The 27,339-nt window shown below is 43.2% G+C and overlaps 1 protein-coding gene across 2 annotated transcripts in view; it reads right to left on the reverse strand.

Annotated features, from left to right (window-relative positions):
- LOC134529059 (uncharacterized) overlaps nt 1-27,339 on the reverse strand; it is a 374,727-nt gene that overhangs the window by 86,506 nt on the left and 260,882 nt on the right. For both annotated transcript variants that reach the window (XM_063362763.1, XM_063362764.1), the window contains exons 3-5: nt 20,144-20,338; nt 7,182-7,308; nt 3,219-3,321 (exon numbers count right to left, since the gene is read on the reverse strand). In XM_063362763.1, the coding sequence (XP_063218833.1) occupies nt 3,219-3,321; nt 7,182-7,308; nt 20,144-20,338 (425 nt within the window). The remainder of the gene's footprint in view (nt 1-3,218; nt 3,322-7,181; nt 7,309-20,143; nt 20,339-27,339) is intronic.

The raw sequence follows: 27,339 nt of genomic DNA on the forward strand, positions 1-27,339 counted from the left end.
TATTAGGACTACACGTCCAAGGTTTAAAAACTATTTACGTTATTTATTTATTAAAAAAATAAATTATTATAAGGTCATTAATAATATTCTAGGACGTGGCTAACATTGGGTTTTATTTATAGGAATAGTTTGACGTCGGCTATTTCTTGAACGATACCACAAATAAAGCATCAGTCCCCGTTTACTTAATAATTCGTTGTAATGAATTTACTACGCCAAATTAAAAGTGTAAATATTTAAAAGTTTATAATTTAATTATTTAAACCACAACATTATATAATTAGACACAATTTGCGAGTAAAAATCATGTTATCAAAAGCGTTTTCAAAGCTATATTAGATTGAACACTTTAGCAACTAAAAGACTATAGTATAACATCCACATCATATTTTGCTGTGATTACTTATGCAATGAAAGAATTTTTTTTTTCACTTTATAGCCAAGTTTGAACAAATACATGCACATTATACCTATAATAACTTACGAAATAAATGTAGAAACGTAAGTAGATTGCAATACACTGAAGTAATTCTGATTGAGTGTAAAAATGTGTTATTGTTATATTACACATTTTTGCTGGATATTTTTATTTTATTTGTTGAAATAATAAATGCTAACAACTTATTTAGCTGCCTAATACGATTAATGAGGGTCAAAAAGATACACGCCCAAACTGCTCTAGTTCCCAATGGCAAGTGAAGTTTGCAGGATCTCGAGCACATACCTGTGCACTTGAATGCGGACACGGCCATAACTCCTGGTTCTGTGGCGGTAGTGGCCACGGCAGAACAAACAGCCAGAACTGTCGCCTCACAACGAGACTTCCCGTTTTTGATACTCTTGAGTGAGAAACGTGGTAGACGGTGCCTCTCCTTTGGGATTATTTTTCTGAATATGTCCCCAAGGACAGGAATCGGTTGACTCGATTGGAGGCTGATAGATGAGAAATTTTCCCTCTTTTGGATTTTTTTACCATACTTTATTAAATTAGTATTTTTGCCTAAAATAAACAAGGTAGGCCTACACATTGCTATATACCTATCTGAACCATCCAATCTTTCTTAAATTTAATGTTACCTGTCATTATCAAGAGAATCGAGCTGAAAATGTCCCAGCACTTTTATAAAGCATGATTCTGAAGAATTTAAAGTAAAAATATAGAATAAATCACGCTTGCATTTAAATTGTTTCGCGCAGAGAATCTAGTAGATATGCTTATTATAGAGCCCCAACTTCATGAACTGGTCATGAGATGTGACGACATCATAGACAAAAAAAAATTGGTTGTCTGTAAAGTCGGTTTACGGACGATAGTTTAACGTGACGTCATAACAAAACATTGATGAAATGATTGCATACTTTTATGAATAAAATTGAATCATTTTTATTGAATTATCACTATTTCGTATGGATACAAATGAGTAAAATGAAATATACAATTTAGGTGATAAATTTACTTTTATTTGCACTCATTAATTCAAAAATGTTTATTACTTTAACGAAAAGATTATTTTAACTATAACTTTTATACATGTTTGATATTTGAATTCTTGCAATCTATGTTATTCTGTTAAGGATAGGACGATGATAGGAAAAGTAGGAAAATAATGGGAGTGTTTCAAGTTTAATGTGCATCGAAAATGTCAAATCGATGGTTGTTCCAATCGAGTGGAAGAGAGATATATGCGGCGCAAGCGTACAAGGAGCGTAACGGGACAATGTGCGTAACGGGACACTTGTTCGTGCGTGCAGCCGGCGTTCATCGTTTTATTAGACGTTGTCACGTCAAAAACGACGTTGTTTCACCCAAAGACGTTAAGTAACGTCTTCCCCAAGAGAAGATGGCCGGGGTAGAAGATGATCTAAGAAGCAGTCGCCCTGGAAATGAAGCTTCTGTCGCTAGGGAAAGGTTAAACTCAGCTTCAGGAGGGGCGGGGGGATGTGTGATGAGGATTTGAAGCTGAGAAAGTGGTTTCAACCTACCACCAAGCATTTATGTTAGTTAAAACTTGTGTGCGGACTAGATGACTAAATTTTTATAAAGAAATTAATCCAAGATTCCAGTGCTTCCAAGTGCTTCAATTTACATACATGACTTAGTGAAATCAATCTAATTTTTTTTTTCCGGTTTGTGATAATTGCCACATTTTTAAAATCAACATCAAAAGAAAACATTTAAAATACGCGAGTAAAAATAAAAACTTGTATATTTTAGTGTATTGGTTGGGGAATTCACTAGGACTGGATCTAATAACGAGGATACATACACTTTCTACAAAGAGCAATTTATTTTAAATTATTTTTAAAAATATCGTATACTTCACTATGGTAGATCTCATTGAGTGTATGGTAGTTTGCAGGTAACCATGGGCATTATTTTGGTATATTAATTGGCAATTAAAATTACGGAAAATAATAAATATACAAATCAATATAAAGTTTACTGCCAGGACTGCGTATTTTTCGCGAAAATATTTCGACCTGATGTAAGCTTTTGGACATACGCCATTGCTAATCGTAATCATGCACTCTCATTGCACAAATCTTTCAAAGATAATATCAATTCCCGGTATGGACCCGGTATGCATATTTCTCTGAGGAAGTTGGAAAAGAAATTAATTGATCTATCACAATGTTCCAATAACTTGACTTTTCTCTGTAAATGTCGCAGAAAGGGAGTCATTCCTAGAGGACTCACAGTCAAATCCCTGGTCAACAGCAAACAGGCTCAACAAATAACCCGGAAAGCCAGCCAAAAGCTACTGAGTGAAAGAATTGCTCCATATCACTGTCAGATTAGCAATGGCGTATGTCCAAAAGCTTACATCAAGTCAAGCACTCCCATTGCACAAATCTTTCAAACATAATAAAAGATTTCGAGTCTAAATGTGTGTTAAAACACCGTAGCTTCGTCTGTGTTTCGTGATTGGTTGAGTTTTTTTCAGGTACACATCTACTGTCGGCACATGAATCACATCCTGTCACTGTGGAAGCAAACGCGCTCTGAATGGCATGGGCATTTAAGGCAATGTCTTCTATTTCAGACGACCACCATTTACAAGGCTTAAACCTCTGGTGTGGGCATTACTTATTGAAGTTCAGTGATCGTTGAGATTTATTCGCGATAAATTACCCGGCACTATTTATTGATGACAGGAACTGGGATGCAAAAATTCAAAACAACAAACTACTAGTCAGATGTATTATAGGGTACTTACTTCGTCTAATGGACAGCCAGAAGATAGAAGAAGATTGTGTGACTTCGAGATCAACAATCGGAGAAGTTTTTCTTTTATTTCTGAGAGTACTGATGGCCGAGCACTGAAACAGAGACACAACATTTCATGTCAATCATATTATTCGAATAGGCCTCATACCTTTACTAATATATGTGTCAGTCTTTGCATCATGTCCTTTCAAGAATACGAAATTACGAAATATGCGCAAAGAGAAAGAAAAATCAAATTTTAGATAATCATTGTTGAAAATAATTCAAGTCGCACGATACTAATAAAATTGTATTTAATGTAAATACATATTTGATCTGACATTTTGTATGGTTAACGGTTGCTGCACAACAAAATGGTCGATCTCAGTATTGCAGCGGCCAATGCATAGTAGCTATATCTGGTTCGAAAGTATTCTTGTTTCGACTCTGGCGTGGATATTTGAAGTACAATTAAATAGTATATAACAGTACTTATGTCCGGGGACAAATTCCAGGCTGAGGTGCGAGGTGCCGACCAACCCCTGACTTCACGGCGGCCATTTTTAATGATGACGTCATAGTTGCACTTTTCGTTATGGTCGCCACATTGAATTCTGACGTCACGGTGGCCATCTTGGACGACCTCGACCTTCAAAATTTGCCGTAAATGACTAAAAAATTGCCAGAAATTCGCGAAAATCCACCAGAATTTCCAGTTTTTGAAAGAATAAAACATTCCGCCAAAAAACTCAAAAATTAATAATTTTTTTTAATATTTCAAGAGAAAACACCAACAAAAAATCTAAAATTTAAAATTACAAAACCCTCAAAAGACTTTTGCATTTGAAAAAAACAAAATGTTCTCCAAGCGGCTTAATGTCCGTATGTAATAAAATACATTCCGCCATTTTGAAATTATCCTCCATTTTGAAAATCCAAATTTTTAATGCTAGAAATTTGAGGAAAAAATTAAAATTTAAAAAAATATATTTAAATACAATTTAAAAGAATTGATTAAATAAAGAACTTACATCATGCAGTATTTGGTTCGAACCTGGTGAAAGCAAAAAATGGCGATGGATCCTTCCTCCACGGAGATAACCGACAGATTATACTCCCACCACTAATGTCAATGTATATTTTGCGTCAGCCAGTATGAAATCATGTCCGCCATTTTGATTTCGTCTGCTGGAGGCTGCCATCTTAGATCCGAAATATTGTTTTCGTTTGCTAGAGTGCGCTACCACCACGTTAGTTTAAATTTTACCCACTAGAATGCAATCATTATTTATTGCCAGGGCGTCTGCCATATTGTCGACCGTATTTGCCGCCATCTTGGAAATCTGTATTTATTAAGCTAGAAATTCGGGAAAAATTACAAAATACATAAAAAAATCACTTGTTAAAATATTGATTAATTCGAACGATTAGTCATTGGCTCAATCCATAATCAATACAAAAATGAATATTAATTAAAATTACCTAAATAAATGACAGGTTCAAAAAAAATTGTTACAAATAAAAATTTATTACATTATTTATAATCTACTAAAGGAAAACTTGTGAAAGTTAGCAATCTAATAAACATTTACTTCTGAATTGGCTTAAACTGACTGCTTTAAGCTCTAAACGGTTTACTGAAGACAGTGACCAGCCAGATCCTTTTCCTATGTAGTCTTCTTCTTTCAGACAGAGTTTCTCGAATTTCTAGCTAATAATTACGAATTTCCAAGATGGCGGTCTTATCGGCTTATTGGAGGCTGGTAGACTAGGAGCCTATGCTGCTTTTAGGATATTGAACATAATTTATTAAATTAGTATTTTTAACAATAAAATTAAAATATTTGTATCGGTCAAGGATCTAACCAAGGACAGGAACTAATCGATTCAATCAATATACTAACGAAAGATTTTTTTCATGAATTTTGGAACTTCTCCCGAATTTCTAGATAAATATTTATGAATTTACAAGACGGATTTCAAATTTAAAGATGGCGGACGGCACAGTAATAATAAATAATTACTACACTCTAACGGAAAAAATTAAAGTAATATGATGGTAATGCATTCTAGCAGATGGCATGTGTACTATATAACACTAGCGCTCCTTGTATCAATTACTGAAAAGAAGATGGTGACAGCATTCTCTAGCAGACGCCATGTGAGTTAACTAGCACTCCTGGTAGCAAGTACTGAATTCAAGATGGTGTATCCAAGATTGTCATCATGGTCAAGATCAAAGGTCAAGGTTGAAGGTCAAGGTCAAAGCTCAAGGTCAATGTTAAAAGTCTTGTATACTAAAAGTAAACTAACATGATGGCAGTGCACTCTAGCAGACGAAAACAAGATGTTAGCCGCAATCAGGCTAAAACAAGATAGCGGACGTGGCCTCATACTAGCTGGCGATGTATATATATGCTGGAATTAGTGGTGTAAGTTGTAATTTTTTTTTGCCCTCGCTGGGTTCGAACCAAAGATATAAGTCAGTTTTTTGAAAAATATTATATTAATACTTAATTAATTAATTTTTTTATAAATTTTAAATATTTTCCCACTAAAATCGGATAGTAATTACCGATTTTCAAGATTGCAACCGTAACTAAATGTACAACGGTGTTTTTAAATAATAAATTTTGATTACTTAAATTTTTTTATAAATTTAAAAACTTTCCCGATTTTCTAACATAAAAATTATAAACTTTGGAAGAAAACATAATTTTAACAAATGATCGTTTTAACGCATACAAAATCACAGAATTGACTTAAACTAACATTTCTTCTTTTCATGACTGTCACAAAAGAAAAAAAATGGGTTGTTGTCTGTAAAGTCGGTTTACGTACTATAACTTTACGTGATAACCTCATAATAAAACATTGATGAAAAATTGCATAATTTTTAATTTTCAAATATTATTTACAGTATTTGCAAATTTAATTTAAAAAATTTGTTTTAATATAATCACGAACAATTACTTAAAAAGCCCGCCTTAACCTGTTTGACATTATAGAAGATTTTACGCACGGTGGTTGGCCGGTTCTTGCACGCTCGGCTCAGGCGGAACGTGACAATTTTTCGTGCGTGCAGCCGGCGTTCATCGATTTATAAAGTGTTATCACGTCAAAAAAAAATTATCGTTATTTAAATGATATTGGCTTGACAACCACAGGCACTAGCCCACTTTGAGCAGTCCAACACGGACGGCCGATTGAGTCACCCCGCCTGATATCTCGTCTCGCCGCAGAAGAGCAGCACATGGAAGTAACCTTAGCGCGCAATAAAAAGGGAATATTATGATGTCGTTGTCAAGTCCCGAAAGTACTGAAAGAACCGGGAATCGATTTGAAATTCCCTGTTGTTTTTTTGACGTGACAACGTCTAATAAATCGTTGAACGCCGGCTGCACGCACGAAAAAGTGTCCCGTAACGCACAATGTCCCGTTACGCTGTGTCACGTTACGCTCATTGTACGCTTGCGCCGCATCTATCTCTCTTCCACTCGATTGGAACAACCATCGATTTGACTTTTCCGAGGCACATTAAACTTGAAACACTCCCATTCGTTTCCTACTCTTCCTATCATCGTCCTATCCTTAACAGAATAACACAGATTGGAAGAAGTTAAATAGCAAACATGTATAAAAGTTATTGTTAAAATAATCTCTTCGTTAAAGTAATAAACATATTTGAATAAATGAGTGCAAATAAAAAAAAATTATCAATGAAATTGTAGATTTCATTTCACTCCTTCTTTGTATCCATACAAAAATAGTGATAATTCAATAAAAATGATTCAATTTTATTCATAAAAGTATGCAATCATTTCATCAATGTTTTGTTATTGCGTTGTCACGTTAAACTATCGTCCGTAAACCGACTTTACAGACAACCAACTTTTTGTTACTACATCGAGATTGGCGGTAATCCGGGTACTTGCGGGGCCGGGAACCCAGAGCTGTTGGGACTACGACTCACCGGTACAGTTGTATCCTCAGGGTCGCTACTGTGGTCAGCTCCCCCAGGATGTCGCCAACAGTCGCCGACGGCGCGTCTGCTATCTTGTCGAAGCTCAGCGGCTTCCAGTTCTTTATGATCACCGAGCCTGCAAAGCGCGACCCCATTGCACTCTCACATGCGAACCAGTCACCGTTCACTGAATAAGTATTAAACAACACCCGAACATGTCTCCGACAAGATACTGGCATCTGCGTTGAGGCCATGTTCTTAGAAACTTGGCCTCTCCAACAAGATACTGGCCGGCTGTGATCAGACCATGTTCTTAGAAACATGTCCACTCCAACAAGATACTGACATCTCTGATCAGACCATGTTCTTAGAAACGTGGCCTCCCCAACAAGATACTGGTATCTGTGTTCAGACCATGTTCTTAGAAACTTGGCCTCTCTAACAAGATACTGGCCAGCTGTGATCAGACCATGTTCTTAGAAACATGGCCACTCCAACAAGATACTGACATCTCTGATCAGACCATGTTCTTAGAAACGTGGCCTCCCCAACAAGATACTGGTATCTGTGTTCAGACCATGTTCTTAGAAACTTGGCCTCTCTAACAAGATACAGGCATCTGTGTTCAGACCATGTTCTTAGAAATTTGGCCTCTGCAACAAGATACTGGCAGCTGTGTTCAGACCATGTTTTTTTAGAAACTTGGCCTCTCCAACAAGATACTGGCAGCTGTGTTCAGACCATGTTCATAGAAACCTGGCCTCTCCAACAAGATACTGGCAGCTGTGTTCAGACCATGTTCTTAGAAACTTGGCCACTCCAACGAGATACTGGAAGCTGTGTTCAGACCATATTCTTAGAAAATTGGCCTCTCCAACAAGATACTGGCATCTGTTCTCAGACCATGATCTTATAAAATTGGCCACTTCAACAAGATACTGGCAGCTATGTTCAGACCATGTTCTTAGAAACTTGGCCTCTCCGACATTATACTGGCAGCTGTGTTCAGACCATGTTCTTAGAAACCTGGTCTCTCCAACAAGATACTGGCAGCTGTGTTCATACCATGTTTTTAGAAACTTGGCCTCTCCAACAATATACTGGCAGCTGTGTTCAGACCATGTTCTTAGAAAATTGGCCTCTCCAACAAGATACTGGCATCTGTTCTCAGACCATGTTCTTAGAAAATTGGCCACTTAAACAAGATACTGGCAGCTATGTTCAGACCATGTTCTTAGAAACTTGGCCTCTCCGACAGTATACTGGCAGCTGTGTTCAGACCATGTTCTTAGAAACCTGGTCTCTCCAACAAGATACTGGAAGCTGTGTTCAGACCATGTTTTTTTAGAAACTTGGCCTCTCCAACAAGATACTGGCAGCTGTGTTCAGACCATGTTCTTAGAAACCTGGCCTCTCCGACAGTATACTGGCTGCTGTGTTCAGACCATGTTCTTAGAAACCTGGTCTCTCCAACAAGATACTGGCAGCTGTGTTCAGACCATGTTCTTAGAAACTTGGCCACTCCAACGAGATACTGGAAGCTGTGTTCAGACCATGTTCTTAGAAAATTGGCCTCTCCAACAAGATACTGGCAGCTGTGTTCAGACCATGTTTTTTAGAAACTTGGCCTCTCCAACAAGACACTGGCAGCTGTGTTCAGACCATGTTCTTAGAAACCTGGCCTCTCCGACAGTATACTGGCAGCTGTGTTCAGACCATGTTCTTAGAAACCTGGTCTCTCCAACAAGATACTGGCAGCTGTGTTCAGACCATGTTCTTAGAAACTTGGCCACTCCAACGAGATACTGGAAGCTGTGTTCAGACCATGTTCTTAGAAAATTGGCCTCTCCAACAAGATACTGGCATCTGTTCTCAGACCATGTTCTTAGAAAATTGGCCACTTCAACAAGATACTGGCAGCTATGTTCAGACCATGTTCTTAGAAACTTGGCCTCTCCGACAGTATACTGGCAGCTGTGTTCAGACCATGTTCTTAGAAACCTGGTCTCTCCAACAAGATACTGGCAGCTGTGTTCAGACCATGTTTTTTTAGAAACTTGGCTTCTCCAACAATTACTGGCAGCTGTGTTCAGACCATGTTCTTAGAAACCTGGCCTCTCCGACAGTATACTGGCAGCTGTGTTCAGACCATGTTCTTAGAAACCTGGTCTCTCCAACAAGATACTGGCAGCTGTGTTCAGACCATGTTCTTAGAAACTTGGCACTCCAACGAGATACTGGAAGCTGTGTTCAGACCATGTTCTTAGAAAATTGGCCTCTCCAACAAGATACTGGCAGCTGTGTTCAGACCATGTTTTTTAGAAACTTGGCCTCTCCAACAAGATACTGGCAGCTATGTTCAGACCATGTTCTTAGAAACCTGGCCTCTCCGACAGTATACTGGCAGCTGTGTTCAGACCATGTTCTTAGAAACCTGGTCTCTCCAACAAGATACTGGCACCTGTGTTCAGACCATGTTCTTAGAAACTTGGCCACTCCAACGAGATAGTGGAAGCTTTGTTCAGACCATGTTCTTAGAAAATTGGCCTCTCCAACAAGATACTGGCATCTGTTCTCAGACCATGTTCTTAGAAAATTGGCCACTTCAACAAGATACTGGCAGCTATGTTCAGACCATGTTCTTAGAAACTTGGCCTCTCCGACAGTATACTGGCAGCTGTGTTCAGACCATGTTCTTAGAAACCTGGTCTCTCCAACAAGATACTGGCAGCTGTGTTAAGACCATGTTTTTAGAAACTTGGCCTCTCCAACAATATACTGGCAGCTGTGTTCAGACCATGTTCTTAGAAACTTGGCGTGACCCACGATGCGGCACGCTATTTTGCATCCATCTTCAACGGCGGTGTTTCAGGTCCCATTCAAATCTTGGCCGCCTACACTTTTAAAAATGTTCAGCTTTAATTTACGAAGAACGCTATATAGAAATTATCCTGTAATCTTCATAAATTTTGGAATAAAAATTAACTTATTTTGAACTTGAACCTACAAGAAAAATTGGGTGTTGGCCTATACGTAAAAATTTTAACAACCTCTTCAATCGAAAAAAAAAAAAAACTGAAGTTGAAAACAACGTAGTTTCTACAAAGATCCACTCATTTCAAATTACGAAGAACTCTTTATTTATTTTGTGTTTATTCTTCGCTGAAAAGTCAGAAAATTGACTGTAGCCTAATTTCTAACAGTGTGCAGGGACCAATAACAACTTTAAGCGAATGGCCCAATATAGATACTGTATCAGAAAGTAGATGCAAAACGACATTCGAAACATTGGCCATGTCATCATGTTCACGAAGTGCCTTAACCTGAAGCCAAGAAGAAGTTAAGAGACAGTGTTATATTATAATTTAAGTTTTTTGAAGTGAAACTTCTAATGCGACTTCCAACAAGGTTGCGTTGAACGTTTAACGCTACCATGGAGGGGGTATGAAAGCACGGTTGCGTTAAACGTTCAACTCTCCTGGGGAGGGGGAATAGAAAGAGACAGAGCGAGAGTGAATGCGTGGCACTGGAACGCATGCGCGTAGTATACGTGTTACAGGCCAGCGCGAGCGTTAGCAACGAGTAGCGTCCAATATTCCAAGCACATGCGCGTGGTATTCTTGCTATGCAGCGAAGTAAACAGTGTGAGCGTCGTGAAAACCAAAGGGGAACTACCATTGATTAATTTTTTGCAAGAAATATTGAAATAATAGAACTCAAACATTTCGTATTTTCCTTATGTTATCATAATCCCATTGTAAATGTTATAAATTTGGATATTTTTCCGCTCGAAAATAATAATTAAAAGATGCGATCAATTGTGAATTGTAAGCAATGTTAATAAAGTTTGTCTTAAAGAAACACTATGATTTCACTAAAAATCAATTTCTACCCCTTCCTATTTTCATTTCCACATTACGAAATTTCACTTCTTCCGCGCGGAGGGACTCCACGCACTATTTTTTTTTACGTCTGGTCTACATGTAGGTCCTACGTCCTAAGAGATGGGCACTGCACGTGCCAGGGAAACTGGGATGGTAATCGGCCGTGGATTACCACGGAATTAGCAAGGAATAATTTCATCTTTTGGCCGAACTGAAATAAAGATTGGAAATGTGTTCTACCCAATTCAAGTCCAACGCTTTTGGTTGCCACAACTCGTTCTGAGGGGGGCAAAAATGTTAAAGCTGCTCCCTTTTAAATAGGGTTTTTGCCAGTTTAAACGTCTTTCCAATAAAATTACATTGATATGAAGTCGTTCTAAACTGGTAGCTGTTTATTGCTGTCCACAAAATTGTACTATCACTAACAAACCACTACGAAGACAATAAAAATATTTGTCCAGACAAAATTTTTTTAGGACGAACCGTTAACAAATGTTTACTTCTTCACAAAACAATTTTTCAGCGTAAGGCCAAACTTATAGGTCTTAAAACCAATAAAGTGCGAGTTGAAGTTAAATAATGCATACACTAAGAAAATTCAACAAAAACACTTTAAATACAGCAAAAGCAAATTGTAGGTTTGGTTGACCATAGTCTGACCTATGGGTCTATTTTCCGTCAGACAACATCTGGGTTGAAGGGCTTCCAAGACCGAAGTGGGGGAAAAGTAAGGAGTCTTTTTTTTATAGTAACTTGAATTGAAAAAAATTTAATGTTTATTTTCAGGTATTTAAACTACCCTTGCATAAGGGGGATATAAGTAATATGCTTTTCTTTTAGAAAACCGATATAGACAGTAATTAGTGCCTTATTATTAGAGACCTGCAAAATTCGCGGTTTCGATGGCCTTCCGGATAGACTGCACATACTCCTGTACACTCGGGCAAATAACGCAAGTTCATTGGCTGCCGACTTGTAAGTCGTCTCAGCTGGTTTGTCTGTGATTCGATCCTTCTTTGGTTGAGGGTTTATAACTGGTTGGGATTCGTCCAGATGAACAGTAAACCAATAGCAAAATTATCTAAGAGGTATATGTGTTTGAATTCTAGCCTATCACCGAATGAATCCGCGAATTTTGCAGGTCTCTACTTATTATAAATGTAAATTTGCAATATTTCATTAAAAGTATCAAATTCCTTTTTCAAAGGCGGAAAAGGGCGATGATATAGAGATAAAGGTTATCAATGTACCGATCTAGTGTCATGAAACCAACCAATTGACTGACCTATGTATTTAAACATATTATAACAATCAATTAAAAGGTAGCTATTATTAATGATTTTTTTAAATGTAAATGATTTAGTGCAAAACAAATTGTGGGAATAAAGTAAAACCACTTCTGGGTGGTTTGAAACCTAGAACTTTTTTTACGACACAACGCAATTAACCATTCATCTTAACAGACGCGGTAATTAAATAATACATATTCCAAGATAGCTTTGCTACTTACCTCGAAGAAACATTTGGCACGCCGATACGCTTGGTACGTCCCCCGATGTTCACGTAAGCGAATACATACAGGTTAATGCCGCCACGCGCGGTCTTCTGTCTGCACGACTAGGGTAGAGCAGAAACGCTATTGCGCTTTAACTGCATCGGCTTAAACTTCCGTCCTTCACTGCATTTCCGTTGCTCACTAAAATTTCGTTCTTGTGCCTATAACTTCAATAAATGTGTACCGCGACCTGCGACTGCTATTAAAAAATCAGTTTACGGCGCGTGATCCGAGTAACAGGCGATTTGCCTAAAGGCGGTTTGCCTAAACATGAATTCGTTACGGCGATTTGCCTGAAGTCATTTCGCCTAAAGGCGTTTTGCCTAACGTCGAATTGCCTAACGGCTATTTGCCTAAAGGCGATTTGCCTAAAGGTGATTTGACTAACGGCGATTTGCCTAAAGGCGTTTTGCCTAACTCTGATTTGCCCAACGGCGTTTTGCCTAAAATGTTACTATGATGACAAAACCTCGTTTTGCCTAACGGCGTTTTGCCTAATGACGAATTGCCTAACGGCGAATTTCCTAACGGTGAATTTCCTAACGGCGTTTTGTCTAATGGCGAATTGCCTAACGATGTTTTGCCTAACGGCCATTTGCCTAACGGCGTTTTGCCTAAAATGTTACTATGATGACAAAACCTCGTCTTGCCTAACGGCGTATTTCCTAACGGCATTTTGTCTAATGGCGATTTGCCTTACGGCGTTTTGTCTAATGGCGATTTGCATAACGGCGTTTTTCCTAACCTAACCTAACCTATCCCAACCTAACCTAATGGCGTTTTGCCTATCGGCGTTTTGCCTAACGGCTATTTGTCTAACGGCGATTCGCCTAACGCCGAATTGCCTAAAGGCGTTTTGCCTAATAGAGGAAAAAGCGTTTTGCCTAACGGCGTTTTGTCTAATGGCGATTAGCCTAACGGCGTTTCCCTAACGGCGTTATGCCTAACAGCGTTTTGCCTAACGGCGATTTTCCTAACGCCGTTTTGCCTAACGGCATTTTGCAAAAAATTAGGCAAAACGCCTTTAGGCAAAACGACACATGCCCCGTGAGATCCTTCACGACGTGATATTGACCGATTATTGTCTTAACTGGAGCGAAGTACGTCACTGGCCGTCCATCCCGCATTCGATTTCTGTCGTTTCCAAAAAAAAAATAGCCAGTCATGGGGACTGTCAACATAAGTGAAAACTTAAAACTTGGTTTTTAAATGTGTTATATGTAGAGACCTGCAAAATTCGCGATTTCGATGGCCTTCAGGCTAGACCGCACATACCCCTGTACACTCGGGCAAATAACGCAAGTTCATTGGCTGCCGGCTTGTAAGTCGTCTCAGCTGGTTTGCCTGTGATTCGATCCTTCTTTGGTTGAGGGTTTATAAGTGGTTGAGATTCGTCCAGATGAACAGTAAGCCAATAGCAAAATTATCTAAGAGGTATATGTGTTTGAATTCTGGCCTATCACCGAATGAATCCGCGAATTTTGCAGGTCCCTAGTAATATGACATCATTTCTACGTCAAATGTACGTAATAAAATGATGTTGGTATTATATCAGTACGATGTCAGCATGATATAATTTATCCGTACATCATTTTTTAGTCACAAAAGATGTCATTGGTATGTAAAAATTACGTAAAAATTCTTTACCTAGCTATGACTTACCAGTGATGTCATACCTAGGTCATGTATTCACGTGGTCAAATTAACTTCACTTACTGCTACCACAGCATGTCGGTGATGCGAACTCACAAGATTTTACCCATCCAAAAAAGAGTCCAAACGCACATGATACAGTCGAGTATATATACAATGTATTAGTGTATATATGAATCAGGAATTTGCAAAAGGTACCAAGTCCACTTTTTGAGCAAATTCATGTTATACGAGATTCCGAATCTCCAAAGTGTTCTCTTTGCTGTCAGCAAGAAAAGGAACCAAGTCCTGTATAAGAAATACGATAAACGGACTAGTAAATATATGTGTAACTTGCAAAAGGTACCAAGTCCTGGACTTGGTACCTTTTGTTGAAGATATCAATCTCTGGACTTTGTAAGTAAGTACCACCAGCTGGTGTACAAATCTGATGTGAAAGGTGTTGTTGAAGTATATGACCAGCTACAGGGGTTGGTTATTCATACCTTTCATCTCCAGCTCCCAGGACAGTTGAGACACATTGTAATGCCTACAAACAAAGCTTACAGAAATGGAACTGTACCAATTAAAAAAAAAAAAACTTGCAGACATTCACAAGTGTTTGCGGTACATTGCAGTTCATGATGAAGCTCTCACATTCTATGACAATATACTACATTGGCCTGTCACAGACTAACAGACTTGCCCATGTATGCCACAAGTGCATTATTTTGTTTATGACTTACATTATTGTTTTTGAAGGATCTGTTTTCATGTTTGTAGTTATTTCAATAGCATGTACTAAGGTTCCACTAATCTATACCAATGACACTATGCATTCTCAGATGTGTAAATTTAATACTTAACATTTCTTTATGGGTAAATGGTATCAGCTGGTGTTTAAAAAAATTATGTTTTTGTGTATCATATTATTAATTTTTGCATTATAATATACCAACACTGTACTATTATCTAACCAAAACATTATGTTTTATGTGCCATTGTTTGAATGAATGATACTTCATTTGCAAAAAGTACCAAGTCCACTAACTTTATTGATTTTTAATATATTTCAGACAAAAGTGTATATGTGTGAATTATGTTTAAAATCATCACACACCCACTATACTTTCAATTGATCCATTACTGATAACCTGTTTCATTACCAGGCCAACAATAATGTTTTCTGTTGTTTCCCAACAATCTACTTACTTGGACTTGGTACCTTTTGCAAACTCCTGATTCATATGTGTATACATGTACACAGGCCGCTGTGATTTGCCAGTCTGGCGCAACACGTCACTAGCATGTCGGTGACGCGAACCCGTAAGTTTTGCCCCTACCAAAAATCGTTTAACGCGGCTAAAGACGTTTTCACTTTAAAAAAAAAAAAAAAAAAAAAAAAAAAACATCTCGAGGCCATTGTTGGGTTGTTCCCTTACACTGAGCGAGTGACCTGCTTTATCTGTTCGTGCACTGACACAGATTGGACATATCCAGGTAAAGGTACTATCCGCCCACGAGGGATGCTTGTCAGTTTGAATGTTGCCTGAGGTGGACTGATCGTAGGCCTTTTTTTTTTTTGGTCGAAGAAGAAAAGAAATAAAACTTAGACAGCAATGGTATTTTTTGCTCAGCCAGCAGTAAACGTTGGTTGTAAATTATTTTTTGGCTGCAATGTAAACCCAGCGTGTAATATTTGTAAGCATGGAAAATTTTTGGCTATATTTAATTTTTGCTAAGCACAGTTAATTGTTAAAATAGTATTTTCGTTTACTTTAAAACGATTTTAAAAGAGTAAATTTTATTAGCGTCGAAGAACGTAGTTTTAGTTTTGTGTTTATCTGTGAGTAAGAACCAAAGGTGGTGTGGTAAACCTTTTTACAAGTAACAGGTATTTGTGAGTTAACATGGAATTTAATAAAGTTATTGACTACTGCGCAAGGATTTTTTTTTGTTGTACCATATCGCTTTTTCCAACATTAATCTTTAGTAACTAGGATAATTTTTTTTTTTTTTTTTTTTTTGGGTGGCGAAGAGAGTTCTATCTGTTGGGATTCTTGGTGTTTTTGTTTTCGTCTAGCTCCCAGCAAGGGCATCGGACTGAGGTGTCTCCTGTGGTTATGCGTAGGGCAAGAGGGACATTTCATTTTTTTTTTATGTGTAAACATCTTAGCTCTAGGTAGCCAGCATTTGGTTGGAGTAATTTCTTGAAAATGGAACGAAAGTCTATTAGCGAAGAAGTGACACAAAGATGGCGCAACCACCTGTAGCAACATAAACACGTATATAGTTACTTTCGTAAACATTGGGGTGAAAAGCAAACGTATTGGTGTGCCAAATGAAACTTTACGATGGTGAAACTCAAATGAAACTTTACGATGGTGAAACTACCCTGGAATGTGTTTTGTAAACCAATATATTCATAGAAAAAAGTAATCTGAAGTTTTAAAATACCTTAGAAAATTAGCAAAGTACTAATTATAATAAATATTCTTCTTCCTATTATGTCAAAGGTCTCGGTGGCATAGTGGTAGAGCGCGAGCATGTAAAAATAATGAGACGAATTTAAATTCACGTCAGTAACAAAACTTTTTCCTTTTTTACTTTTGACGTGACAACGTCTAATAAATCGATGAACGCCGGCTGCACGCACGAAAAAGTGTCCCGTTACGCACATTGTCCCGTTACGCTGTGTCCCGTTACGCTCATTTTACGCTTGCGCCGCATCTAGCTCTCTTCCACTCGATTGGAACAACCATCGATTTGACTTTTTCGAAGCACATTAAACTTGAAACACTCCCATTCGTTTCCTACTTTTCCTATCATCGTCCTATTCTTAACAGAATAACACAGATTGGAAGAAGTTAAATAGCAAACATGTATAAAAGTTATAGTTAAAATAATCTCTTCGTTAAAGTAATAAACATATTTGAATTAATGAGTGCAAGTAAAAGTAAATTTATCAGTTAAATTGTAGATTTCATTTCACTCCTTCATTGTATCCATACAAAATAGTGATAATTCAATAAAAATTATTCAAATTTATTCATAAAAATATGCAATCATTTCATCGATGTTTTGTTATGACGTTGTCACGTTTAACTATCTTCCGTAAACCGACTTTAAAGACAACCATTTTTTTAAATAAAAGTATAATATTATTATATTTTATAATAATGTTGAATAAGCTCAATAAGTTGAAGGTTTGTTTGTAGAAATTATTAACAGACTGATTTCAGCAGTTCTGTGCTCTCGATCGACAGAAAAACTGACAACTCTCAGGAAATGGCAGTTATTCATTATTTCGTAATGGTTTGATTTTAGCAGACTTACAGATTAAGGTTATTTTATGTTTGCGTCAATAGGCTATAGTGTCTGGTCGTGAAAGTTAAGCGGAATTTGAACTAAATTATATTAAATGTATCATGAATTTCTTCGTAATTAATTAAATAAATAAGGTTCTTGAATAAAATTTTTTATATTTATATCTTAACCAACTAAAAAAAAGATATTTTCTCTTCAACGAAAAAAAAAAATACAATGCTAGTGTTAAAATTACGACATAATTTTGATTCTGTAATGATTTTTTAATCGCCCTTTGAAATTGCTATAGTGAATGATCGAAAATAGACCTCCGTGGCCAATAACTGATAAAGTTAACCAGATAAATAACCAGTTATTCATTCGGAACCATAACTGCCATAAGTGATATTGAAGAAAAAACTATTTCGCTCATCCCTCGCTGTTATCTGCGTTTAATAGTGGCCAGCAAAGTTTAGGATTCAGACAGTGATTAATAGCGGTGATTTGTGTGATTCACATCCAGAAATTTTGGTATTTGAAAAGCGATAATTTTATTTATTAGTTTATTTATCACGCTCGGCATTATTTTAAGGAATTATATGTTAAGTTTTGCATTATAAGTATTATAAGAGAACACACGAATTTGCTCGTTACCGAAGTTAGATGTTTACAAATCACTGGTAATTACTGAATATTCGCTCATATTTTTTTTTTTAAATACAAATCTACAGTTTATTTCCGAGCTCAAAGAAAGTTTGCACACTTCACTTCCTAAACAAGAAGATGGTCTGTCTATATTGGATAAAAAAAAAACAACATATATTTCTCTTCTCTATTCTTAAAGCAGACATTTGGTTTTTCTTGATTAAATTTTGTACGCCTGGCGTTAAAAATAAAAGAGATATCTACATCTCCTTATTCTCCGAACTGACAAACGAAAACTTTTTCGCCTCCTCAAACTTTGCAATTAAAAGTTTGACACAATAATTCCATAAAAGAATGTCCCGATTGTTAATTGTAATAGTATCAACAGTAAGAGTTGTAGAACTTTGTTTAAAGGTCACAATTAAAGAATAACTCAAAAACGTTACAGATAAGCGCAGCGCGAGTATTACTTGGCTGTTTTTCTCGGTTGTAGAGCCACCTGTGCAAAATGGCGACTCATGAGCGTAAAGAATTTTGTGTTCTACAATTTGCTAAGAATGAATCTGTAATTATAAGATGGAACCCCTCCCCAATGGAATCATTTTGTATGACCGGTGGATTGGTCGTAATGGTCGCGACGACAGAGCTATTTTTCGCTGGCCTCCGCGTTCACCTGAAATAACGCCATGCGCTTTTTTTCCCCCTTTGGAGCTTTATAAAAGATCGTGTCTACGTTCCGCCGCTACCTAATGATTTGCCCGAGTTGAGACGCAGAACTGAAAAGGCTATTGCTTCCATTACTCCGGACTTGGTAACCAAAGTTTGGGAAGAATTTGACTTCAGGTCGGATGTGTGCCGTATAAAAAAAGGGTTCACAAACTGAAGTTTTGTTAGAAAAAAGGGGGTTGTCTGTAAAGTCGGTTTACGGACGACAATTTTACGTGATAACGTCATAAGAAAACATTAATGAAAAATTGCATACTTTTTTAATTTTCAAACATTATTTACAGTTTTTGAAAATTTAATTTTAATAATTTGTTTAAATATAATAACTAACAATTATTTAAAAAGCCCACCTTAACCTGTTTGATAATATAGAAGATTTTTCTGGCACGGTGGTTGGCCGGTTCTTGCGCGCTCGGCTCAGGCGGAACGTGACAATTTTTCGTGCGTGCAGCCGGCGTTCATCGATTTATAAGACGTTATCACGTCAAAAAAAAATAGGTTAGGTTATCTTCAATAATGTGTTTGATTTGTTTTAAATAGTGTAATATACCATTGAAACTGGAACATTCTTTTATGGACACCGTGTCATTTAAAAAAATTAACAATGTGTGACGTCTGAAGCAGAGATCTGGCCAAGGCCAGGGAGACGCAGTGTTACCGGTTTCGGTAACTTTCTTCATTGCTTAGTTAGATGTTGTCTATGTTAGTTTATTTTCTTTGAAGAAGTATTTATTTTATTATTTAATTAGAAAATATTAATTTTTATTGGTTTTTGCCATTACTAGAGGTGCAAGATTACCCACTTAGGCCGTGATTGCTCTAGACAGACAGCAAACGAGTTCATGCATAATACCGTAAAAGTGCGCGCACTGACCCAAGGACCTTTCATTTAATATTTTTGTTGTGCAAATCGAGTGACTTAAACGTACATGTAAAAATAGAGTTATATTTAAATGTTCTTAGGTGTTAGTTTGAATCGTGCTACCCAGTAACAGCCGTGAGAGAATTAAATAATATTTAATCCTGCTCTTACATAGTTTGGTTTTAAAAGCATCTCGCTCTTGCGGAATGAAAAAGGGAACTATATTTGGTGCTGTCAAGTGCGGTGGGTTCGTGCCACCCACCTCCTTGGGGCGAGGGTGTGAGGACGGATTGTTGACCGCGGTGTTGCAGGGTGGTAGCAGAAAGGGGTGGGGGGCAGACAGAAGAAGGTGTAGAAGCACCTTTGGAGGCTGACGCGGCGTCGCGCGGGTACCCCAGTCGCTGCAGCACCACTCGCACCAGGTCGTGGAACGCCGTGCCGGCCGGGATGATGACGTAGCTGTCCGTCTCGACGGCCGGGCGGAGCCGCCACGCGCACTGGCTGTCGTCCAGCGTGGACACCGCCTCCACCACGCAGTGCACGGGCAGCGACTTGCCTGCAACACAGCCCCTCGTGCTTAACTCCACTCGCCTGCACTTGTTCACAATGTACATTTCCCCTTGAATAACAAAATTCAACAAATTCCACAAACCCATTAATTGATGGTCCGATTTTCGCCCAACAAGCCCGTCTCTCGTTGCCCGCTATCGCTCGCCAAGGAATCCCTATCTTTTTTTTTCTTCACTGCTCTCGTCGCTCCCGAGGATTTGCAGGTATCGCCACCTGCCTCTCAGGTCCCGCTCTGGAAGTGTCGCGTCATCAGACTACTTAACGCTCGAAGCTACGAGAACAATGGTGTACTAGTTAAGCCATTAAGGGTTGCAAGTTGAGACAGGAAAGAAAGCGTATGCATATTTTGGTAATTACAATAAACGAGTAAATTATACATTTCGACGTTTTAATGAAAATACTCAAATATTCAATTGTAAATTAGAAGTCACACCAAATTATTTTTTTTGCAATTTACCAAAACTGTTTAATTAGTTTCAATATACTATATCGACATGTGCACAGAGTTGTAATTTGAATCTCAGCCATTGCCCTCGTTAAAATACTTAATTTAATTTAAAAGTAAAATAGCAAAATCATGTTTACAATGATAAATTATTTATGAATGACTTAAAAGGCAAAATTATATTGATAAAACGCAATAAAAATTCATTTTTTATAACCATTAACGAAATGAAAAGTGAACACGTCGTTATGACAGACGTATTCTAGTTTACGTTTAGGAAACCACTTATGCCTATGAAGGTCATATGGTAAAAATGTTAGACTACCTGTCAAAATGTTTTGGTGGTGCAATCGTCACCCGGTCACACAGCAATTTAATGTGAGGCTCATCAAAAGTTAATTTTTGAAGGTCCATTAGATGCACACCTTACCGCAAACTGGGTGCGACACTGTAAGAGCGTCTCAGTAAGGAACGCGAAATTAGCAACCGAAGATCGTGCATAGTAAAAAGGAGTTCGCCTGACGCCTGGAGACGTACGCAACTTGTTGTGCACAGATTCTATGCTGACTGCATACCCCTGCGGCATGGACCCGTATTTTTTGACTTAAATTCAGTAACACGTCATTGACTTTTGTTCCCAGAATTTCCTGTTTCTTTCAGAGCATATATGTAAAAAAAAATGACAAAAGGTTTTTAAATTTTTTTTTGCTATGCGTATTGAAACTAAGGTCTTCATTACTGAAGAGTTGACGGTAAATAAAAAGTCATTAGTAGAGACCTGCAAAATTCGCGGATTCATTCGGTGATAGGCTAGAATTCAAAAACATATACCTCTTACATAATTTTGCTATTGGCTTACTGTTCATCAGGACGAATCTCAACCAGTTATAAACCCTCAAACAAAGAAGGATCGAATCACAGACAAACCAGCTGAGACGACTTACAAGTCGGCAGCCAAAGAACTTGCGTTATTTGCCCGAGTGTACAGGGGTATGTGCAGTCTATCCTGAAGGCCATCGAAACCGCTAATTTTGCGGGTCTCTAGTCATTAGATACGAAAAAACCAATACTACAATAATGAGCGAGTCATTTCAGTCAAAAACACGGATAATCGAAGTAAGCACAGTCGAAACGTATTTCAACCCAATATCGATAGAATGCGGGTCAAATGAGTTACAAAACTTTGTCTTAAATGTTTGACAAATTCGTAATTATCAAGAATCAATAAATTAATTCAAAAAGTACTCACTTGATTTACATTTTTTTTTACTGCGTCATATAGTTAGTTATAAACAGTCAAAAGTGAGTACTCGGCATTTATAACAGGATATCGTCACACCAGGAGACATTGTGCATCCATCCATGCTACATATGTTGGCGCAGTACAATACCTTGATTTGTCTCAAATACGGCGAGTGAATTATTTAATTTCACTTTCATGAGCTCTACGCGCCGTCGAAGACAAGCGCACACTAACCAACAGGAACGCCCAGCCGGGATAAGGAAAGGACCGCCCACGGTACTACGTGGGAAACCGCCCGACGTGGTTTCGAGAGTCGATACAGAGAGTCGAAGCACCGCGCTACGCCGCACCACGGGCTGTCCACGGCTCCTGAGCCTTGCAGCGTGGAGCAAGGAGTCCTGCATGCCGCCGTGACGCGGCCTTCAGTGCGTCGCGTGGATGTCTCAGAGGAGAGGAGGGAGGTGTGTGGAGCACCGCGCTAAGCCACACCACGGGCTGTCCACGGCTCCTGCGCCTGGCAGCGTGGAGCGAGGAGTCCTGCATGCCGCCGTGACGCGGCCTTCAGTGCGTCGCGTGGATGTCTCAGAGGAGAGGAGGGAGGTGTGTGGAGCACCGCGCTAAGCCACACCACGGGCTGTCCACGGCTCCTGCGCCTGGCAGCGTGGAGCGAGGAGTCCTGCATGCCGCCGTGACGCGGCCTTCAGTGCGTCGCGTGGATGTCTCAGAGGAGAGGAGGGAGGTGTGTGGAGCACCGCGCTAAGCCACACCACGGGCTGTCCACGGCTCCTGCGCCTGGCAGCGTGGAGCGAGGAGTCCTGCATGCCGCCGTGACGCGGCCTTCAGTGCGTCGCGTGGATGTCTCAGAGGAGAGGAGGGAGGTGTGTGGAGCACCGCGCTAAGCCACACCACGGGCTGTCCACGGCTCCTGCGCCTGGCAGCGTGGAGCGAGAAGTCCTGCATGCCGCCGTGACGCGGCCTTCAGTGCGTCGCGTGGATGTCTCAGAGGAGAGGAGGGAGGTGTGTGGAGCACCGCGCTAAGCCACACCACGGGCTGTCCACGGCTCCTGCGCCTGGCAGCGTGGAGCGAGGAGTCTTGCATGCCACTGTGGCGCGGCCTTCAGTGCGTCGCGTGGATGTCTCAGAAGAGGGGAGGGAGGTGTGGTGTGGAGCACCGCGCTACGCCGCACCACGGGCTGTCCACGGCTCCTGCGCCTGGCAGCGTGGAGCGAGGAGTCCTGCATGCCGCCGTGACGCGACCTTCAGTGCGTCGCGTGGATGTCTCAGAGGAGAGGAGGGAGGTGTGTGGAGCACCGCGCTAAGCCACACCACGGGCTGTCCACGGCTCCTGCGCCTGGCAGCGTGGAGCGAGGAGTCCTGCATGCCGCCGTGACGCGGCCTTCAGTGCGTCATGTGGATGTCTCAGAGGAGAGGAGGAAGGTGTGTGGAGCTACGCGCTAAGCCACACCACGGGCTGTCCACGGCTCCTGCGCCTGGCAGCGTGGAGCGAGGAGTCTTGCATGCCGCCGTGGCGCGGCCTTCAGTGCGTCGCGTGGATGTCTCAGAAGAGGGGAGGGAGGTGTGGTGTGGAGCACCGCGCTACGCCGCACCACGGGCTGTCCACGGCTCCTGCGCCTGGCAGCGTGGAGTGAGGAGTCCTGCATGCCGCCGTGACGCGGCCTTCAGTGCGTCGCGTGGATGTCTCAGAGGAGAGGAGGGAGGTGTGTGGAGCACCGCGCTAAGCCACACCACGGGCTGTCCACGGCTCCTGCGCCTGGCAGCGTGGAGCGAGGAGTCCTGCATGCCGCCGTGACGCGGCCTTCAGTGCGTCGCGTGGATGTCTCAGAGGAGAGGAGGGAGGTGTGTGGAGCACCGCGCTAAGCCACACCACGGGCTGTTCACGGCTCCTGCTCCTGGCAGCGTGGAGCGAGGAGTCTTGCATGCCGCCGTGGCGCGGCCTTCAGTGCGTCGCGTGGATGTCTCAGAAGAGGGGAGGGAGGTGTGGTGTGGAGCACCGCGCTACGCCGCACCACGGGCTGTCCACGGCTCCTGCGCCTGGCAGCGTGGAGCGAGGAGTCCTGCATGCTGCCGTGACGCGGCCTTCAGTGCGTCGCCTGGATGTCTCAGTGGAGGGGAGGGAGGTGTGGTGTGGAGCACTGCGCTACGCCGCAACACGGGCTGTCCACGGCTCCTGCGCCTGGCAGCGTGGAGCGAGGAGTCCTGCATGCCGCCGTGACGCGGCCTTCAGTGCGTCGCGTGGATGTCTCAGAGGAGGGGACCAGGTGTGGTGTGGAGCACTGCGCTACGCCGCACCACGGGCTGTCCGCGGCTCCTGCGCCTGGCAGCGTGGAGCGAAAAGTCCTGCATGCCGCCGTGACGCGGCCTTCAGAGCGACGCGTGGATGTCTCAGTAGAGGGGAGGGAAGTGTGGTGTGGAGCACGGCGCTACGCCGCACCACGGGCTGTCCACGTCTCCTGCGCCTGGCAGCGTGGAGCGAGGAGTCCTGCATGCCGCCGTGACGCGGCCTTCAGTGCGATGCGTGGATGTCTCAGTGGAGGGGAGGGAGGTGTGTTGTGGAGCACGGCGTGACGCCGCACCACGAGCTGTCCACGTCTCCTGCGCCTGGCAGCGTGGAGCGAGGAGTCCTGCATTCCGCCGTGACGCGGCCTTCCGTCCGTCGCGTGGATGTCTCAGAGGAGGGGAGGGAGGTGTGGTGTGGAGCACTGCGCTACGCCGCACCACGGGCTGTCCACGTCGCCTGCGCCTGGCAGCGTGGAGCGAGGAGTCCTGCATTCCGCCTTGACCCGGCCTTCTGTCCGTCGCGTGGATGTCTCAGAGGAGAGGAGGGAGGTGTGTGGAGCACCGCGCTAAGCCACACCACGGGCTGTCCACGTCTCCTGCGCCTGGCAGCGTGGAGCGAGGAGTCCTGCATGCTGCCGTGACGCGGCCTTCAGTGCGTCGCGTGGATGTCTCAGAGGAGAGGAGGGAGGTGTGTGGAGCACCGCGCTAAGCCACACCACGGGCTGTCCACGGATCCTGCGCCTGGCAGCGTGGAGCGAGGAGTCCTGCATGCCGCCGTGGCGCGGCCTTCAGTGCGTCGCGTGGATGTCTCAGAAGAGGGGAGGGAGGTGTGGTGTGGAGCACCGCGCTACGCCGCACCACGGGCTGTCCACGGCTCCTGCGCCTGGCAGCGTGGAGCGAGGAGTCCTGCATGCCGCCGTGACGCGGCCTTCAGTGCGTCGCCTGGATGTCTCAGTGGAGGGGAGGGAGGTGTGGTGTGGTGCACTGCGCTACGCCGCACCACGGGCTGTCCACGGCTTCTGCGCCTGGCAGCGTGGAGCGAGGAGTCCTGCATGCCGCCGTGACGTGGCCTTTAGTGCGTCGCGTGGATGTCTCAGAGGAGGGGAGGGAGGTGTGGTGTGGAGCACTGCGCTACGCCGCACCACGGGCTGTCCACGGCTCCTGCGCCTGGCAGCGTGGAGCGAGGAGTCCTGCATGCCACCGTGACGCGGCCTTCAGTGCGACGCGTGGATGTCTCAGTGGAGGGGAGGGAGGTGTGGTGTGGAGCACGGCGCTACGCCGCACCACGGGCTGTCCACGTCTCCTGCGCCTGGCAGCGTGGAGCGAGGAGTCCTGCATGCCGCCGTGACGCGGCCTTCAGTGCGATGCGTGGATGTCTCAGTGGATGGGAGGAAGGTGTGTTGTGGAGCACGGCGCTACGCCGCACCACGGGCTGTCCACGTCTCCTGCGCCTGGCAGCATGGAGCGAGGAGTCCTGCATGCCGCCGTGACGCGGCCTTCAGTGCGTCGCCTGGATGTCTCAGAGGAGGGGAGGGAGGTGTGGTGTGGAGCACGGCGCTACGCTGCACCACGGGCTGTCCATGTCTCCTGCGCCTGGCAGCGTGGAGCGAGGAGTCCTGCATGCCGCCGTGACGCGGCCTTCAGTGTGATGCAAAGATGTCTCAGTGGAGGGGAGGGAGATGTGGTGTGGAGCACGGCGCTACGCCGCACCACGGGCTGTCCACGTCTCCTGCGCCTGGCAGCGTGGAGCGAGGAGTTCTGCATGCCGCCGTGACGCGGCCTTCAGTGCGTCGCGTGGATGTCTCAGAGGAGGGGAGGGAGGTGTGGTGTGGAGCACTGCGCTACGCCGCACCACGGGCTGTCCACGTCTCCTGCGCCTGGCAGCGTGGAGCGAGGAGTCCTGCATTCCGCCGTGACGCGGCCTTCAGTCCGTCGCGTGGATGTCTCAGAGGAGGGGAGGGAGGTGTGGTGTGGAGCACTGCGCTAGGCCGCACCACGGGCTGTCCACGTCTCCTGCGCCTTTCAGCGTGGAGCGAGGAGTCCTGCATGCCGCCGTGACGCGGCCTTCAGTGCGACGCGTGGATGTCTCAGTGGAGGGGAGGGAGGTGTGTTGTGGAGCACGGCGCTACGCCGCACCACGGGCTGTCCACGGCTCCTGCGCCTGGCAGCGTGGAGCAAGGAGTCCTGCATTCCGCCATGACGCGGCCTTCCGTCCGTCGCGTGGATGTCTCAGAGGAGGGGAGGGAGGTGTGGTGTGGAGCACTGCGCTACGCCGCACCACGGGCTGTCCACGTCTCCTGCGCCTTTCAGCGTGGAGCGAGGAGTCCTGCATGCCGCTGTGACGCGGCCTTTAAAGCGACGCGTGGATGTCTCAGTGGAGGGGAGGGAGGTGTGTTTTGGAGCACGGCGCTACGCCGCACCACGGGCTGTCCACGGCTCCTTCGCCTGGCAGCGTGGAGCGAGGAGTCCTGTATGCCGCCGTGACGCGGCCTTCAGTGCGTCGCGTGGATGTCTCAGAGGAGGGGAGGGAGGTGTGGTGTGGAGCACTGCGCTACGCCGCACCACGGGCTGTCCACGTCTCCTGCGCCTGGCAGCGTGGAGCGAGGAGTCCTGCATTCCGCCGTGACGCGGCCTTCCGTCCGTCGTGTGGATGTCTCAGAGGAGGGGAGGGAGGTGTGGTGTGGAGCACTGCGCTACGCTGCACCACGGGCTGTCTACGTCTCCTGCGCCTTTCAGCGTGGAGCGAGGAGTCCTGCATGCCGCCGTGACGCGGCCTTCAGTGCTACGCGTGGATGTCCCAGTGGAGGGGAGGGAGGTGTGTTGTGGAGCACGGCGCTACGCCGCACCACGGGCTGTCCACGGCTCCTGCGCCTGGCAGCGTGGAGCGAGGAGTCCTGCATGCCGCCGTGACGCGGCCTTCAGTGCGTCGCCTGGATGTCTCAGAGGAGGGGAGGGAGGTGTGGTATGGAGCACCGCGCTGCGCCGCACCACGGGCTGTCCA

This window comes from Bacillus rossius, chromosome 2 (assembly GCF_032445375.1).
Source record: "Bacillus rossius redtenbacheri isolate Brsri chromosome 2, Brsri_v3, whole genome shotgun sequence".
Taxonomy (NCBI): domain Eukaryota; kingdom Metazoa; phylum Arthropoda; class Insecta; order Phasmatodea; family Bacillidae; genus Bacillus; species Bacillus rossius.